At 39.7% G+C, this 18,707-nt stretch overlaps 1 protein-coding gene across 1 annotated transcript in view; it reads right to left on the reverse strand.

The window, feature by feature from the left end:
• LOC117822768 (vacuolar protein sorting-associated protein 13B-like) overlaps window positions 1-18,707 on the reverse strand; it is a 288,297-nt gene that overhangs the window by 233,510 nt on the left and 36,080 nt on the right. The window contains 3 exon segments of the mRNA XM_034697674.1: window positions 12,558-12,682; window positions 15,578-15,772; window positions 15,942-16,111. Coding sequence (XP_034553565.1) covers window positions 12,558-12,682; window positions 15,578-15,772; window positions 15,942-16,111 — 490 coding nt within the window.

The raw sequence follows: 18,707 nt of genomic DNA on the forward strand, positions 1-18,707 counted from the left end.
TTAATGATGCCACATAACACTATTGTTTGTATGTTGTTACTGTTTTAAATGTTTTTATGTTGTCGTGTAATTTGTTGCACTGTTTTGTTAATCTGTCACCGCTGAGAAAAACAAAGGAGGGGTGATTATAAATTAAAGGTGAGATAAGCAGCGACAAACACCAAAGAGAACAGACAAGTGGATACAAATGGATCATTCTCTCTTTACAAATCCATCAAGATTACTTTGCTTTGTTAAACAGCTCATTGATAGAATTAATGGCTAAACAGGCTTTTCTAAATTGCAATAGCAAACTGAGGAAGTACCAAGTGTAAGCTAATCTGTCCTTAGTAACTTGGCAGGAAGGTGGAGCTTGCCACCGACCCGTCTTTGCCATGAGTCAGAACTGTGATGATGATTTATGTGAAGAGATGTACAGCCCAGAAACCCGACCCCAAAAGAATCTTTACACATTTAACATTTCATCTGCCTCCAAAAGTGTGTGTGCGAGTGTGAGCATGTGTGTGCGAGTGTGAGCACGTGTGTGTGTGTGTGTGAGCACGTGTGTGTGTGTGTGTGTGTGTGTGTGTGTGTGTGTGTGTGTGTGTGTGTGTGTGTGTGTGTGTGTGTGTGTGTGTGTGTGTGTGTGCACATATGACAAGCTGATGAGTTGAGCGTTCGGGGGGATGAGGTAACAGTACAGACTGATGGAATCCTCCAGGCCCCTGTCCATCAGATGCTCAGTGGACCTTGCTCTCATTTATCATCTGACACACTCATACAGCCACACAAACATACATCCACACACACTCGTCCTGATCCTTTCCTCACTAGCTTTCCTATTCACACTATAACTAATGACTAATCCAAACACACATTTGCACATCCTCTGTAGCACAAAAACATCATGACACACTGTGCTTAGAGTGACACAGCACTATTTATAGGCAGGACTACTTTTTTCCACCTTTCACATCCCTCTGTCCCCCTGTCCCTCCCTCCACCTGCACCTCAGGGCACAAGTAAAAACCAAGGCAGCAAAGACAAACACAGCAAAGCACTGCGTCCTTGGTTCCTCTCATGCTTCCTCTTCCTCACTGTGTAAGGTTGGAGGACTGGCATTGCACCCTGCTCTGCCTCCTGAACGTCTGCTTTCTGTTGCTTGCTCAACTACATTTTGTTATGGAAAGGAAAAAGTCCTCCCCTCTATGGAGCACATACAGTAAAAACAGAGTGACTCATTCCAGAGATGGCTGCAGTGTCTTAGGAATAAGAATCACAGTTCATTTAATTACACATTAACTTTTGTCTGTTCCCACTTCAGAATGTGGGATACGTTACAGGGTCCCCCCTCCACTCAGCAGCTCTGCAATTGTTTAACTCCTCTGTTTCCCTCCCTCTCCTTCTCCCTGTGTCTCTTTATCTTTTCTTTATTCTGCTTCTGGGTGGTTCAGCAGGATGACATGAGTTGTTGGCTGCCATCATGCAGGCGCAGAGTTCTTAACTGCCTGCTGTCCAAAGGGGGATAACTATGAGACAGAAAGTAACAGAGAGAGGTTGATGAAGAAAGATGCAAGGGTTGGTGAAAATCAAAGGCCTTAAAAGAGGGAAACTCCAAAGCTACCCGGGTGAATGAGTTTACCTTAAGGCACACATATTTCTTTGAATTCCCTGCAACATATGGTGCATTTGGCACTACTGTGAGCCATTCCATGTCATGGTGCTCCACTATTAGGAAACTCTACTGTTGCATGCTATACAGCATGACATCAATCAAACCAATTTCATGTGTGTTTTGTGTGTTAGAATGCTTTCATGCCTGTGTGTACACGTAGCTCAATGTTGCTGCTGAACAAAAGAAAGTAAAGGGGACTCAGCAACAACAATGTCCCCACATGCGGAGCAAATGTGCCTGCAAAGCCACTTCAATGAGATTACTGGCAAGGGATGAAAGTTTGTTGGCTTATTTGAGTGTTTATAGCATTTCAGGGGAGCTGTCATGTGCATGTGGTCGTCTAAAACTTTAATTATGCACCTGTTTTTATTATATTTCGCCTGATTCTCTGCAAACAGCAACTTAAATCTTGGGAGTAAATGAGAAACAGAAAGTCTCATTAGTATGTTTTGGAAATGCTGGAAGTGTGGACAGCCAGACACTCATTGGATTTCATTAAGTAGCTGGCACAGCCAATGTTTGTTGCTGCAACTCTGTAAACAGCTTTCTGGCAGGCAGCTTTTTTACTCTTAACAAAAGGTCTCGAAGAATCCAGTGTCACCAGCAGCCCTGACATCTTCTGCATCAACACCAAGAAGAAATGATTACTTTTTAACACTTCTGAGAATGTGAAACACAGATGCATGGAAAAACTGAAAAACTGTAATATATTGCAAAATTGCAGAATCCATATAGGAAACTGTAGCCTTGGGGAGCAAAACTCAATAAAGCATAGTTCTGGGCTCACTCTGGGTGGGGCTCCACATTATATGAGACCTACCAGAAGTGGGACCTTCTTGGATCTTGACTTAAAAGAAATCAGGTCCTTGCTTTGCACTTCTGTGCCTTAAAATAGGCCATCCCTGACCTCACAGTAGTCTTTTAAGTCAATAACTTTTTGATTAAAACATAGAGGCCACCAGGAGTACATTAAAGGGACATCAAAATGAGTCAGGCGATATCAAAAATCAGGTGTTTCAATTTCATGAAGCTGGACTCAGAGGCAGGAGTGGCCAGCTGGCAGATTTGGAGATGTTTGTGTTCTCCCTGTGCAGTGTCCCTGTAAAGCTATGTGTTGCACCTTCACCAGCTGTGATGCTTTTTTCCTTCTTTTTGTGAAAATGTGACATAAAGTAGAGACATCAAATCACTTCACACATAAAACATCTCAGAGCCATCTACTGATTCTAGTCACGTTACGCTGTTACATATCACTTAACGAGCTCAACCTGCCATCCACAGAGCATCTCTGTAACCTCATGTGTGTATCAAACCCTTTTCACATGATAATCACTGAGATACATTTGAACCGTTGGTGCTCAAGCTTATCAGCTGCTTGGTTTAGTCTGTTTATATCTCAACAAATACAACTGGGACTATCTGAAGCATGCAGGCTGATTGCTTCTCCCCAGAGGCCACTCAAGCTTATAAATGCGCGGGGACACACAAACATAATACAGCTCAGAACGGAAGTAAAGAAATCGCTTGCCCACATGCACATATACCTATATGCCAAAACGTATGCATGCATATACAGACCCGTAACACATAAAACCAAGTCGAAGCAAAAGTTCTACAAACTAAGCGAAAAGACTTGAAGTAATATTATAGAACAATACAGAAGGCATTAACAGTAATGGAAGGAAAACAGCATGCAGAGGCAAGTTCCTCGACCTTTGGAAAGTACTACCCCCAAAGCAGAGGCTTTTCAAGGGGAAATTAGCTACCCCAGAACTAAATTTAGACCCTGGTTCCTGCTATAAAAGCACGCATAGTTCCTCAAAGGGTCCCTAGTTCCTGGGGATAGTGTCCCAGAGCCCAAGCTCAGACCATACAACTAATTTCCTATGCACTATAAAATTAGACCTCCAAAAATACAGGAACTCAGACCTCTGTGGGTGTTCAAAGATCCAGAAGAACTGAGGAGCAAAGTGTTGAGTACCTCGATTATCAAGTCATAGGCTGGCAGACTCTTTTTGATACATCAGTTTTAAACCCCATCAATTTTTGAATGAACATGAATGTATACATTTTTTTTTCCAATTCTCTATCTCTTCCGGAGCAAGCCTCAACTGTCAACCACAACATGACGGTACCTCAGTGAACTGTTAACAGTGTAAATCAGGTGGACAGACTCAAACACAAGATGTAAACTAGTTAAAGGAAGAAAACAAAACAAAACAAAGAAGTCAACAAGGCAGTCAATCACTCCAGACGCCCGTGAACAATGTGCTACTTTTGCTCTACTTAAACTTATCTGAGCTCACTACAAAGCCAGTGTAATCCATTACTGGCTGACATATTCCACTGATAGATACAACAAATAGCCACTGTCTTGGGACAGGTGATAAGTTATCTGAAATTTCTACTAATCATTTACTGCCTCATCTTCATTGACAAATACAAACATTCCCTAACTCAGAGAGCTAACTGAATCCTCGGCTGCTATTGTTAGAACTTCCTTGGAGGGAATTCGGGTGAAAACAGTGGGAAGTGTGTACCCACAGATTTTACCTTTCACTTTTGTTTCTTTGTGGTGCTGATTGATATGGAGTTTTGCAGGTTTCTCTATCGCTCCATGCCAAGGTCACTGACCCCTCTTGAAAATAACCAGGCTGAGTTATAGGGGGCTCTTAAGTGACTTCTTTTATCTGCAAAAAGACTTACTGCAGTGTCTTATTGATCCTCCAAATAAACATTATAAATTACGCAAGCACTTCACACTCAACAGTAACACCCAAGTGTTGCACCTAAGTGCTCATTTTAGGGGATGGGAAAACTTCTCATTTTACTTCCTGGATATCATTCAGTTGAAAGGCCAACGTTTAAATAAAAGGAAAAGGACTTTGCAAACACATGGCCTCTGTCAAAAAAAACAAATCCATAAATCAATCAGTATTGATCAGTAGTGCATGTTTGTGATCTAGAGAGAGGTGTATTGCACTGTTTATGTCACGGGCGCCTGGTATACACTACCAGTCAAAAGTTTAGACACACCTTCTCATTCCATGGTTTTTATTTATTTCAATTATTTGAAACATTGTAGATTAACACTGAAGACATCAAAACTATGAAAGAACATATATGGGATTATCTAATTGACAAAAAAGTGTTAAACAAAGCAGAATATGTTTTATATTTTAGATTCTGTAAAGTAGCCCCCTTTTTCCTTCATGACAGCTTTGCACACTCTTGGTATTCTCTCAGTCTGCTTCATGAAGTGGTCTCCTGGAATGGTTTATAATTAACACGAGTCTTGTCAAGAGTTCATTTGTAGAAGGACTTGCCTTTTTAATGTGTTTGAGACCATCAGTTGTGTTGTTCAGAGGTAGGGTTAGTACACAATGGATAGTCCTATTTGACTACTGTTGTAATCCATATTATGGCAAAACCAGATTATTTCCTAGTTTTGATGACTTCAGTATTAATCTACAATGTTGAAAATAATTAAAATAAATAAAAACCATTGAATGAGAAGGTGTGTCCAAACTTTTGACTGGTAGTATATGTAATCTTGGAAGGGGCGTTTCATTAACAGCCATAAATTTATGCGAATGTGATCGTGATGTCCTGTTTCAAGCTGAAACCTTTTTTTACAAGTAACCAAAAAATTATTGTATAAACTTGGAATAGGATAAACATGAAGTAATTATTTCAGCATAACCCGAGATCATACTGAAACATTATTAAGTGGAAACATTTAGAAAGATTGACAAAATTAGAAGACTGTAAAAGCATTGACGCCATCCTCAACTGATCCAATATTTCCTTCAGATGCTCAATCATCTATTTCAGTAATTTTATCCTCCTCATTGTTTTCTCTCAAGTCTTTTATTGATTTTTTACTGTGATTTTTTGCTAGCATATTAAAGAGATGCCAATCTAATATCTCCTAACCACAATCTGTACGACATCCATCATGCACCTAACCAAACTCTTTAAAGTCTGTGTGCTAAATACAGGTATGAGTCAGGGAGGAGCAGTATATATGCCACAACTCTGAGTTTGTGGTTCCCCAGGGTCAAAAGGTGCTCCATGTGTGCTTTTCTCATTCATCGATCCTGAGAAGCCCAAACTCTGGACAGAAATAAAAACACTTCACTCTCTCTTTTTTCACTTTCATACACATGGTCTTTTCCTTCCTCCCATCTGGAGCACCCCTGACCCAAAACACACAGAGGCGCAAAGGCTCTCTCTCTCTCACTCACTCATACTTTCACATGCATTCACACACATACACACACATACACACACGCACACGCACACACACACACACACACACACACACACACACACACACACACACACACACACACACACACAAACACACACACACACACACACACACGAATAAAGAGAAGTATAAAGACTAGCAGCCGTCTCAGGAGAGGGCTTCATCATTACACAGGGATTACAAAAAGAAATGTTTTAATCAAGTTGTGCAGACAGCTGCAGGCTGCGAGGCGAAAGAATGGCAATGACGTGGCTCGTCAGGTGTTGAAGGAAAAGAAATATCAAGACTATCAACATGTGGAGGACGTGCAGTTATTTATACAGACACACAGATAGAGAAACTCTGCTCAGAGACAACACACCAGGTATGACATTTATTCAGATTCAGATTTGTTGAGGTCTGTTGTCACAGCCTAAAAAAAGATAAAGCAAAAAATAAAAGTATGAACTCCAATAACTCCCCTACAGTTGCTTTGTTAAATTAAGCTTGAAACAAATGAATTATATCTAAATGATATTAATGGTTGCTGTTCCTCATAAAGATCCAGATTTCTTTAAAGTGGATATCAGATGAGCCTTGTTCTGAAAAATATTGGAGCAGCACCGAGGCGTGGTGGGGTAAGAGGACCATGGAATGCACACCACAGTAGATGATAATCCACTCAGAGTTGATAATCCTTCTCCCCTTCCCTATTTCCCACTGTTTTCCCTCCCTGAAGCTTCAGTTTCACAGATGACTATATCAGGCATTAATAGGGTCTTTCAGTCAACTAAAAACATCCACAGCTGCTCCTGAATTTGCTTTAAGGGTTCTGGCATCTTATGGTTTATTCAAAATCCAATACTCTAAGATTGCACAAATATTTCCTTTTGAGAACCTTACAGCTTATATTATACACTTCAGGACTGAGTTAAAACCCATGTTGATATAAGCTACCAAATGAAAGGGGAAAGCAAGCTTTGGAGCAGAGGAATGTAGAAAAAAAACGCTCGAACGTTTGCATCAAAACTGAGACGTCAATCACTGACAGCACAAGCCCCGCATTCACTAATGTAATTTCCTTTATACAGGGCTCCTCAATACATCCATTGATTTCTGTCAGCCGTAAAACAAAATAAAACTGTCTGACACCAGATGTCAGGCACGGCACAAACAGTTAATAGACTGTGCCACACAAATATGATGTTTTTCCTTGCAGCTTTCAATCCGTTCTGCTGCTCGTTGTTAAAACTGGAACATTATTACATCATGTGACATTCCTGGGTTCTAATGCACACCTGTTAATACAAGCTACTTGTTGGAGCGTACCTCCGTCCCTTCAGCTTCATCACTTAAAAACTTTTTGTTTCTTTAAATGTTCCCTTATTTTTTTTAAAGTCCAAGGAAGGGGCCTGGTTCATGCAATGCCCGTTGCTCTTGTAGCATCAAATTGAAGTTCCAACTGTCACAAAGGCAGCAACACTTTCTGATGAACTGATTTGTGATACATAATACATTGTTATTATTATTATCTTATTTCTTTACTTTTCTTGAAAGTTTATTTTATGTTTTTCTATTATTCTACTTATATTCTTTAAAAATATAAACTTTTTTATTTATTTATATTATAATAAAAATAATAATCCAAAAGACAATAAAAGAGAAATGTGAGGAAGGCAATGACTAAAAGTTTAAGAGGAAATATAATTGCAGGGACCTGACAGCAAAAATAAATGAAAGAAAGGAAGTTAAAAATAGATAAAACAATGTTGGAAGACTAAAAACAACAAAAGATAAAAGAATAAAACAATTAAAATATCAGAAATATAGAATTAAAAAATATAAAAGCAGAAAAAAATAATTATTTTCTTTTTTAATGTATTTATTAAATCATTAATTATTATTTATTTATTTTTACTTTCAGATTATGGATTTTTTTTTCTTTTTAATGAGATCTTGTGCATGAGATCTGCCTCCGAGTCTCATGGCTGAATTGTTGTTTTGTGTTGTGTAAATAAATAAATAAATAAATAAAGGCTGCAACAAAATGATGCTTTAGGATAAAAGTAACCCTCAAATTGGTAAAGGGACACAATGGCTGACACATGCGTTTTGTTGGTCACAAATTCTGATTATGAGTCATGTATCGTCTGGGCTCAACAGCCACTCCCTTTTATTCGTTCAACCGCCAAAATATCTGTTCCAATTCAACTTGTTCGTAATATTTCGTTCCAAAATGGCGAGTAGACAAATGTAACAGCCACAGTCGATGTTCTCACCAGTGAATGCTGTTCATATATATTTGCTTAATTTGACTTGGATCTCAGTGGCTCACAACTGAAGGACATAGAAAGCATTTGTTCTCCAGTTCTTGGCTGTGCTTGGAAACACAGACCAGGAGCAGCTTGCTATGACTAACTACGAACGGGAGTAATGAGGTATTACAATCACATCAGAAGCCCCATGCCTCAGATTCCACAAGCAGCCTTCATAAATCACAGCATGAGCTAATCTAGAGTCTAGACTACCGTTCCAGACGTAGTAAAGACTTCTCAGTTTCAGGTTAAGTAAACTCACAGGTAGGTGAGCAAGTTACTGAAAATCTAATAGAGCTAGATCAATAATGAGATATCAAGGGACAAGCAAAATTATTTTCTATTCAGGAACATTTGCAAGGGAAGTCAGCTTTTGTGGCTATATAAAATGCACCTGTAATGCCAGATGCTTGCAGAAACTCTCTCCTTAGAAATGGCTGACCGAGGAAAAGAGGCTGCTAAAAACACCACATAAAAGCTGCCATGGGGTTGAATTACGACCTGCAATGTGACAAGCCACACTTGGCTGCTGCTGGTTTGTTGCTTGGTTGGTTGGTGGGCCCTGGCCTTGGCCTGCCTCCATCTGTTGCGGCTGTCAGGTGGCTCACTATAAGGAATATTATATAGTGTGAGAGCAAGTGTGTGTGCCTGAATGTGTGTCCATGTGTCAAAGTTAGTGGGTGAGCTTAGGTTTTGAGTCTATCAGTGCAGGTGGCACTTCTGACAAGCTTCACCCCGTTCCTTCTTTTTTTTCCCAGCAGGAGGAGGATAACAGGTTTCACAGCCAACACAGTTGAAAACCTCAGTGGACTTTCTGTGAAGTTGGTAGCCCCATGCATGGACTGTCACTGGGGATAAGTAAAGCCTGATGCTGCACTTCAATTCAAAGGGGGTGAAAGTTCAGTTCAGAGTGTTTTTGGTTTTTGATGACTAGATGACTATAATATTTCCTAATTGCGATCCCTTTACAAATTTGTATTTCTTTTTTAAAATGTCTTTGAAATGAACCATACACATCCATTCTGCAAGATATAAAATATTATTTCTATTATTTATTATAACTACTTATTAGGAATGCTTTATAAAAATGTAGCTCAAATGTATTCATTTATTTGTTTGTTTGTTTGTTTTTTTTAGTCATTTGTTTATTGGCAGAATGTTTTATACATATTTTTCCAACTGTTCGATACATGTATCAGCTTACAAGCTAGTGACCTACAACATTGTATACCAATTTGGAGATGTGACCTGAAGGAGTTATGTGGCGGCACATAAAAGGTGTGACAAAACCTGGAGAGCAGACAACGCACAAAATGGAAATGGAAGAAGAGAACATTTTTCTCCTCTGTATTTCAGTGTTTGCTGCTTTTTATAAACATTTAAATCATTTTTCTTGCTCTGTTGTTTTAGTTCTGGTTTTATCTTTTGAATTAAACTCCTACACTTCTGAAACACTTCATTATATTTAATAAGAGCTTCTCTTTTCATTTCTTTGTCTAAAAGACTGAAGAAAGAGCTTTACATACAACCTTGTCAGAGCTCAATATTTGATAAGGACCTGTAGTGTTATAGATTTTATGTAGTCTGGATTCAAAGTCAATTTGAGCATGTCATAGTCATCTTTATCATAGAAATGTTATTTCCCATCAATAACAATGTGGCTAATTAAAATGCTGAGTAGCTAGTATCTATGGGAAAAATACTACAATGCAGTGAGCTGATTCATGTCAAGCCCTGGTTATGAATGAATCTTTTGGGGAACAGAATGTATGACCAGCCTTGACATTGAATGCCCCTTGCCCCTACTTTCTAAAAAAAAAAATGCAACATGAAGATTAGAAAGGTCAGAGTTGGTAAAAATCTGTAAAAAATTGAGGAAACAAAGAAATGAGATTTTCTCACATAATAAACACTTATGTTCCCAAGTAAAATACCTTTACTACTGAATTTGAGAACCCAGACCTGATGTGGCGACTTCCAGAGTTAAAAAATGAAACCAAAACGGAAGAGCAAAAAACTGAACTTCTTTAAGTGTCCACTTGAGGCTTCAAAACCAAAGAAAAAGTTCTATCAAAGCCCACATTTCAAGGCCCATTTCTAAAGCTGAATGAAACATGTTTACAGCCTGGTAGAAAAAACTGTTCTGGTCTGCTTCCTTTATTTTTCTATTCCGAAAAAACACGGATTAACTTCTTTAAAATGACCCCCATTTTGATTCTATCAAAACTAAGAGTTAAGCAAAATTAAAAATGATTAAGGGCAAGCTTAACTTAGGTTAGTTGGATTCATCATCTCAATCTGGTGACCCCAGCCCTTGGGCTTCATGGCACCTCTGCAGAAACCATGGATGACATCACTGAGACTGCGATCAAGCTTTATACATCCCACATGAGGGAAGGGATCCTAATCCTAACCTACCTTGTATTTTGGCAAGCTGACGCATGAATTTGCACAACAAAACTAGAGACAATTTGCAAAAGAAACTGCAGACATCTCTTTTCCTTAAATTATTCGCTCACTCTCTCTTTCCTGCACCTTCACAATGGTTTCATGCTTATAATTCTTGTTCATGCTCTCACAGGTCACGTCGTTAGAATACTGTCTGCACTTCTTTGTCAGACTCGCTCTTCACCATTCTTCTTCCAGGGAGCTGTCAGGCTGCAGTTATTGGAGTTTGACTGCAGTGACACAGGTCATGAGGCAAGAGAGCCATACCTCCCACTTAGATGGATAAGGTTGAAAAATTAGTCACTAATCTGGCAGGTGATGGCCTCATAACCCTACAGAATACACCTAGTCCCATTATCATCCAGGAAATAGACTGACAGTAAAACCAACAAACAACTTGTCAAATGCTGGAAATAATTTCAATTAGGTGTGAAGAAAATGAGACGAAGTGGAAGAAATCCTGCCGAGGGCCGCTGAATTATCTTGAGCATTATGTGCACATATGATCACATGACTACAATGACATCATGTAGTCTAAATCTTTTCAGATACACCAGGATACAGGTTACTAGGACTCTGTGAGGTTGTCAGTGTTACTTCTATTGGCCTGGACCAGCCTGAGAAAAAGCTACAGGAGAGCACTGAGCTAAAAGGCTCTTCAAAGATGTGAAACATCCACTGATTGTCAGTAAGAAAAATGGCATCCGTTTGACATCTGTATCCACTATTTGAGGCAGGCAGAGCAGGAACGAGTGGGGGCTGGAGATGAAACAAGCAGCTAGTGGTCTATTATTGGGAGCAGAGAGCACAGGGAATCAGGTTCTTTTTGCAGACACACTCATTCATTGTGCTGAAAGGCTGTGTGGTACCCTTTGTGGCCAGCTAACCACTGTACAGTAGACACAATGTTTGCCTGGAGAAGAACTTAGGAAAAGTCAAACATCTGCAGCTGTTTGACATGTTTAAATCTAAATTAATGGGGGGAAATCGATTCCCAAGCTAGTGCTCTCGCACAGGTTTCCTGCTTTAACAGGCACATTGACTGCAAGGTGTGAGAGAGAGGGCACTGTGTCCTGTGTGTGTGTGTGTGTGCGTGTGTGCGTGTGTGTGTGTGTGTGTGTGTGTGTGTGTGTGTGTGTGTGTGTGTGTGCGTGTGTGTGTGTGTGTGCGTGTGTGTGTGTGTGTGTGTGTGTGTGTGTGTGTGTGTGTGTGTGTGTGTGTGTGTGTGTGTGTGTGTCAGAGTCAATGGCTTTCCAGATGTTGATTACACAAAGCCAACACACAACAATGGAGTGAATTATTTTGAAAGACAACTCGGTATTTCATGGACTGAAAGAATGGACAGTTTGTGTGTCCACTGGCAGTGAGACCACAATCCCTGGTAAATCAGTAGCCCCAGGTTTGCAGGGACTCGGCTGGGTCTCCAGACTTTCTTCTGAAGTGGAGGCAGCTCTGGCTCAGCAGTGAAATCAGTTGTCTCTCAGTCTGAAGTTTAGCAGTTTGATCCAAGCTCCAAAGGCTACATGTCAAAGTGTCATTGAGGCTGAACAGAGACACTTAAACAAACAGCCTACATTTTGGCATATAAAGCATCTATGGTAGTTCTAAAGGAGCTGATTTCTGCATGTTTGTGGTTTTTTGTCTGGTGGCTTTACCTCCTTCACTTTCTGTCATAAATTTCGTCTTCTCTCGCTTAATATTTTCAAATAACTGATCAGCTGTCTTCAGCTGGAACCGTCATATGCTGAAGTCTGTGTAGCTCCACATCCTAAAGATTCTTCTTCCATCAGTTATTATTAATATCAAATGCAGACAATGATTACAATGAGAGTTCACTGCATTGCTTCCGTGCACACTCAAACGTCCATCCATATTACAACAAACTTACCAGCATGCAGGCATCTGGATTAGTTTCCCATAAAGTGCAGTACTGAAGGAAGGAATGGTTGGGATGAGAGGAAGGAAACCTCCTGTATTGTCCTGGCACGTCAAGCCTGCCTGGAACCCGAACACCTTAAAAGAAGAACAGAAAGACAGAGAGAGAGTGTGATAAAGATAAGGATAAGGATATTGCTTTGCATCAAAAATATACATATTGTAAAGAAAAAGATGGCGTAACTCACTGACTCTACAAAAACAAAAGGGCAAGCAGCATCGCATGCCATCACCACTTTGAGATTTGACCCTCTGTCATCAGCAGACCTCTTAAAGATGAAGTCTGTACTCTTCCTGGCCTTGGCTCTCGTGTGGAGAGGAAATAGAGGAATTCCTCTTGTCATCCTGCTACTGTACAAGAAGCTCCTGTTTAAAATATACTACTTCATGTATACTGAAGCTTATGATGTGATTTCAAACAGCTGCTGAGTTGTTTTTAAGGAGTACTTCATTACTTGGCAGAAGTAACATGACCACTGCAGAGGGATTTTATGAGATGAAACACCACAGAGTTAAATGCAAAGTGTCTGACGAACAAAGGTGTGAGCAGTAATGCACATATTAGAATAAAATGTTAAGGATACATTTAAAGTTTGACTACAATGAAACAAAAACAACGAGTTAAAGGGACAACAACAAACACTGCTGACAGGCTCTCTTGAACATTAAGTTGAACTCATGCAACACATTTCAGATGTACCAGACTGATCAGATCCAGTGTGCACACAGATTTTTAAGGCACATGTAGTGCCTTCAAGTGACAATAATTGTATTCTGATTATCTAAGCTTCTGTTTGTCAAACACAATGAAAGGCAACTTCAATGTCCACACAAAGTTATTAGCGAACATGTTGCATGAAGTCTAGTTAAATATCAGACTTAGTGGATGATGACTGAGCCCAGCTGTCCTACTCGCAGCTGCTGTGGATGTCGACCATACAGATTTTCATTTGCTGCACATATGATGAACAAAAAGTAGACAAAACTTTGGATGAAAGGGACATGATAATTATTTTTACATTCATATTCCATACCAGAGCAGTATATCAAGTTATATTGAATGATTTCCAGATACAGTTGTAGACAAAATAAAAATCTGGCTTTGAAATGCAACCTACAGGCGACAGATGGATTCTCTGCAGACTGATCTGTGAGACTCAATTTAGAGACTTCTTGAAAGCAGCCCAAGAAACACATTTTCCAAACAGCCTATAGTTTCAGTGGTGATCGTCTGTTGCCTGTGAGTTAGAGGGAAACAATGGCTACCAGCTCCCCTCAAAACAGACACCTCAGCTTTGGCAGGCAATGTTGACAAAACACAGATTAAGATAAAGACGTTTATACCAGTTTCAAACTACTTCCTGAAGAGGCTGAATTGCAGCTTGAATGACCCCTACCCTGACATGATCCCACTGCCAAAACCCAGAGATAGAATTAGTATCTCTGCAGACACAGACGCTGAGCGCTGATTGGTCAGATGGGTCCTTGGCACTGACCAGTCAACGTTAACCTCTCATTGACCCTTTGATGTCCAACAAACATCCTGCCCTGGCCAAACCAGGCTAGACTGGACCACCCCAGGTGATTTATTCCAATGGGTGGATAAGCCGAATTTACCTAAGTCTACCTAGTTAGCAGGATTTTACCCCAAGCAACATATAAATGAAGATTAAAATTATACTTTCCATTATCTTAATGGATACTTTTCAAAAGGACATATGTATTTGTCATTACTTTAATTTAAATGTATGCATAACAAATGCAAAGACACATTCAAAGTAAAATCAATGATTTTTAAATGCTATAACCCATATAATATCTGTAGGGGTGTAACACACTTTATGTATACTCTAAGGATGCAGCAACTTACAGGTTTCACCATTAACTCCCAACTCTTGTAGAAACCTTGGTATCATCTTTGACTTTCACCCCAATTTTGTTAAACACAGAAATCCTTTTGTCCAATCATGCTCTATTCAATTAAGGAAACTTTCAAAAATTCCTTTCTATCAGTCAAAAACATAGAAATTGTAACTCATAATTTTCTTTCATCCAGGTTAGATTTCTGCAATTCACTGTAATCCTGTCTCACACAAAACAACCTCAAAAACAGATCCAGAATCCTGCAGCCAGACTCATAACCAGGTCCAGCAAGAGAGAAGACATCACAACCTTTTTAAAATCCCTTCACTGGCTCCCAGTCCATTTTAGAATTGATTTTAAAATGATGGTGTTATGTTTTAAAGCTCAAAGGGCGTCAGCTCCAGACTACATTGCTGACCTCCTGACCCCCTACGAGCCTTCATGTAACCTTAGATCCTCCTATAGGTCATTACTAACTATTCCTCGTTCAAACTGTAAAACCAAAGGCGATCGATCTGCTGGAGGAGATCCAGGAAGCTAACACACTGTTATCTTTTAAGTCACTTTTTAAAAACTCACTATTATAGACTTTTTATTGATTTTATGGTTTATTGCTTTTTTTAATACTTCTGTTGGGTAATATTATGTTCTTAATTGCTGTCTACTGCCCTTTTAACTGTTCAAACTGTTAACTGTTTAAAGTGCTTTGTAATTTGTTGTGTCATGTGTCATGACAGAAACCTCTTCTTTCTCTCTTTTAACATTCAGCTGCATCACTAACCTGTGCTTTGAAAATGTATTAACGGGTTTTTCTACACTGTGCTGTAAATGGCATCATCCTATGCCTACCCCCCTCGCAGCGGTCACAGGCACTAAAAATCTTTATACCAATGTGCATTTGTAGGTAAAAAAAAAAAAGGCATCAACAGTAATTTCAGACTGAGAGAAAACTCGTAAATAAGAAAGATAGTTTTTAAACAACTCTGAAAAAGCTTCTTCAAATATGATCTAATGCACTGGAATCAAGTGTCCCATTTGTCATATGTCCTATTTGGTTAAATGCCTAAAGAAGAGTTAGCTAGTTATTGGGTGGAGTATTGTCATGCTCACCTTGAGGCAGAGGTGTGCATAGCAGTGATGCAGCAGGTTGTCAGAAGGCTTGTTGAGGCTGATGACGGTGCTGATCAGCTCTGGAGCGTACATGGGCACTGAGTGTTCAACATTCACCCTTTCCACTTGGAATTGTAAAGCAGGTAAAGGGCGCACCGGCTGAAACACTGGTACGTTGACTGGTCCTGGCACCGTCTGGAGGAGAAGAACAAGATAAGAAATCAAAAATATTGCTGTCATTAGAGCCCAAGCTAAAAACGTCCATATTGGTCTCCCTCATCCTGTATATTAGAGCTGACTCTATGAATGACCCCGAATAAAGAGGTTTGCAAAGAAGACTAAACTTTAAGAATGTTTGCCCTACCTTCTGGCCCATGATAACAGGCATTAGTGTGTGAAGGAGGTTGAACTCAGCCATGGAGATGGTTACTGAGACTTGGAGCAGAGTAAGACACGTGAGTCTGGTTGGGATGAATTCCTCCAGGGCTGATATCTCTTCTGGAGTAGCTGCAGCATGACTTTCATCCACCATTTCTACAGAGACAATGACACAACAGGATGAGTGTTAGCTTTTGGAACAAATGACACAAGTCAATACAAATGTGCAACATAGGGTAAGATTAATATGTGATGATGCACTGGCTTTTGAGCTGCATGTGTGCTGATAACAAGCCAGGCGGTCTCTCCCTGCTTTAGAGCGGAGGATGAAGTTTCCAGGATTTCCGAAAAGAATGTCAAATTTTGATTCGTCAGACCACAGGAAGGTTTTCCACTTCTCCTCAGTTCATCTGAAACGAGTTCAGGCCTGACAAGTCGCAGGCATTTCTGGATCTTGTTTATATATGATTTCCTCTACGCAAGGTGCAGTTTTAAATGTGTGTTCACAGACAATGGTTTTGAGCCCATGCAGTGAATTCCACTTCAGAGTCAAGTCTTTTTAATCCAGTGCCACCTGAGGTCCCAAAGATCCCAGCCATCCAGTATAAATTAAAGGCCTTGTCCCTCTTGTACAGTCTCCAGATTATCTTAATCTCTTAATGATAGTATGTACTGTAGTTGATCTAATCACATTCACTGACTATGTCTGAGGACATTTAGGCGTGTGAACTGTGGGAACTTGGATCAAACCGCCAACCTTCAGATAAAAAGGACGACCGTACCACTGTTCCTCAAAATGACGAAAATGCAGAGCTTTGTCGTAGCACATAGTCAAGCTGTCTCTATCATGCATTATTACCATTATAACCATTGTTTGAGCAGCATTTTTATTTATTTCCTTTTATTCCATCTTATCTAAAAGCTCATTTTATTTTATTTTGTTTTTCTGATATTTATCTGATTTGATTTGATTTGATTTGATTTTTTATTTTTTTATTTTTTTTTAAGTTATATTTTTTGGGCCTTTTTGCATTTATTGTATAGGACAGCTGAAGATAGACAGGAAATGTGGGGAGTAGAGAGCCAGGGAAGACATGCAGTCGACTGGCCGGGAATCGAACCAGCGACCCCTGCGACGAGGACTGTGGCCTCTGCATGTGGGGCGCTTAGACCGCTAGGCCACCAGCGCCCCGATTTGATTTGATTTGATTTGATTTTTAAGTATTTCATATCACATTCCTCAATCTTGTTTTAGTCTTGTATCATTTTATCTATTGCTGCTGTTTTGTGTCTCTCTGTTCTTTTGTGAAGCACTTTGGGCTGCATGCTCCAATGTATGAAAGGTGCTCTATAAATAAAAATGAGTTGAGAGAGTAGAAAAAATGATTCTCTTGTGTATTTTCTTAGTTTTCCCCATAGCCTGTACAAAATATGGACGTAGTATCCGTGTTGTTTTGAGGCCAGGCGGCGGCGGCAGCCATATTGCTGCTGTCGAGCGATTGTGACGTAAAGAGGCGGGCTTTGAGCCTCCTAGCCAACAGCTACAGTGCTCCCGCCTGTCAATCAAGTCAGCTGTGCCTCTCATTGGTAGACTCGTAATCTCAATATCTTTAGAAAAAAATTCACTCCCATACAGTGTGTGCCGATCGAGAAATGAGATATCCAGACTACACTCATCTTTTGTACCAGGCTGCACCTCGATGAACTGCAGTTTTTAGCACTTTCGCATTGGACTCATTTTTAGACCGGAGGTTGTCGCTTGGTTTTCCCCCGAGGTCCAATAAATCAGACTTCTTTCTGATTAAAGCTAGTCTGACAGAACCTGAAATCAGAACCTGCATTCCCAGGAACAGTTAATTCTTCATACTTTGCTTTTGAGAAACAACAAATAATTTCTATCGTACAATCAGAATTAAGTATTTAACACAGCAGTGTAATTAGGCATTATGACATCCAATCTATTTTCACATGCCTGTACTGAAGCCATCTTTTACACGAATTAGAAACAAGGTAGTTATGAAAAAAATAGTGGATCAAATGCAAATTAAAATGCGACTGACAAAAATTTAAAGAAGAAATACAAACACAATGCATACAATCTCATTGAAGACCTGAACTGCATTCTTTTTATTTTCTGTAGAGAGTAGAGAATTCAGATTTAGATGACCAACAAATGTTAATAAATAGACGAGTAGTAATTGTATTTCCTGCAGGACGTAAATGTGGTCAGTGCAAACTTTGATGATTCTCAAAGCATTGCAGAAAATGTAGGAAAAAAATGAAAATGAAGTAATTCATGTAACATATTTAATATCTGTTGGAGCTAACTTGTTAAAAGGTTTAATTCATTTCCTCCCAGTTTTAATCTGAAACTCGAAACTCTAGAACGGCTGTCCTCCAGAAAATGCTAGAGCACAGAGCCAGTGCCACAACATACAGAAAAGGAGGGAACACTCTGACCTATTAGCTTTGCTCTGGGGTAATTACCCCATCTTCTATTATCTGTTGCAGATGCTGAAACAACCGAAACCAAAGGATGTTATTATTTCGTAAAAATGAAAGTTATTGCTGTGGATATTACACACAGACAAACATTCCACTCTCTTTCAAAACATCCCAGGGATGAGCTCATCAATAGCTTTGCAGGGACAATCACCAACAAAGGTATTTGGCTTATCCTCCCTCATGTGGTCCGAAGGGTCCTTGCTTTCATGTACAGCTGTGTGTTGAAAGACGAGTTTTGCAAGGAAAT

Source organism: Notolabrus celidotus, chromosome 12, assembly GCF_009762535.1.
Source record: "Notolabrus celidotus isolate fNotCel1 chromosome 12, fNotCel1.pri, whole genome shotgun sequence".
In the NCBI taxonomy this organism is placed as follows: Eukaryota; Metazoa; Chordata; class Actinopteri; order Labriformes; family Labridae; genus Notolabrus; species Notolabrus celidotus.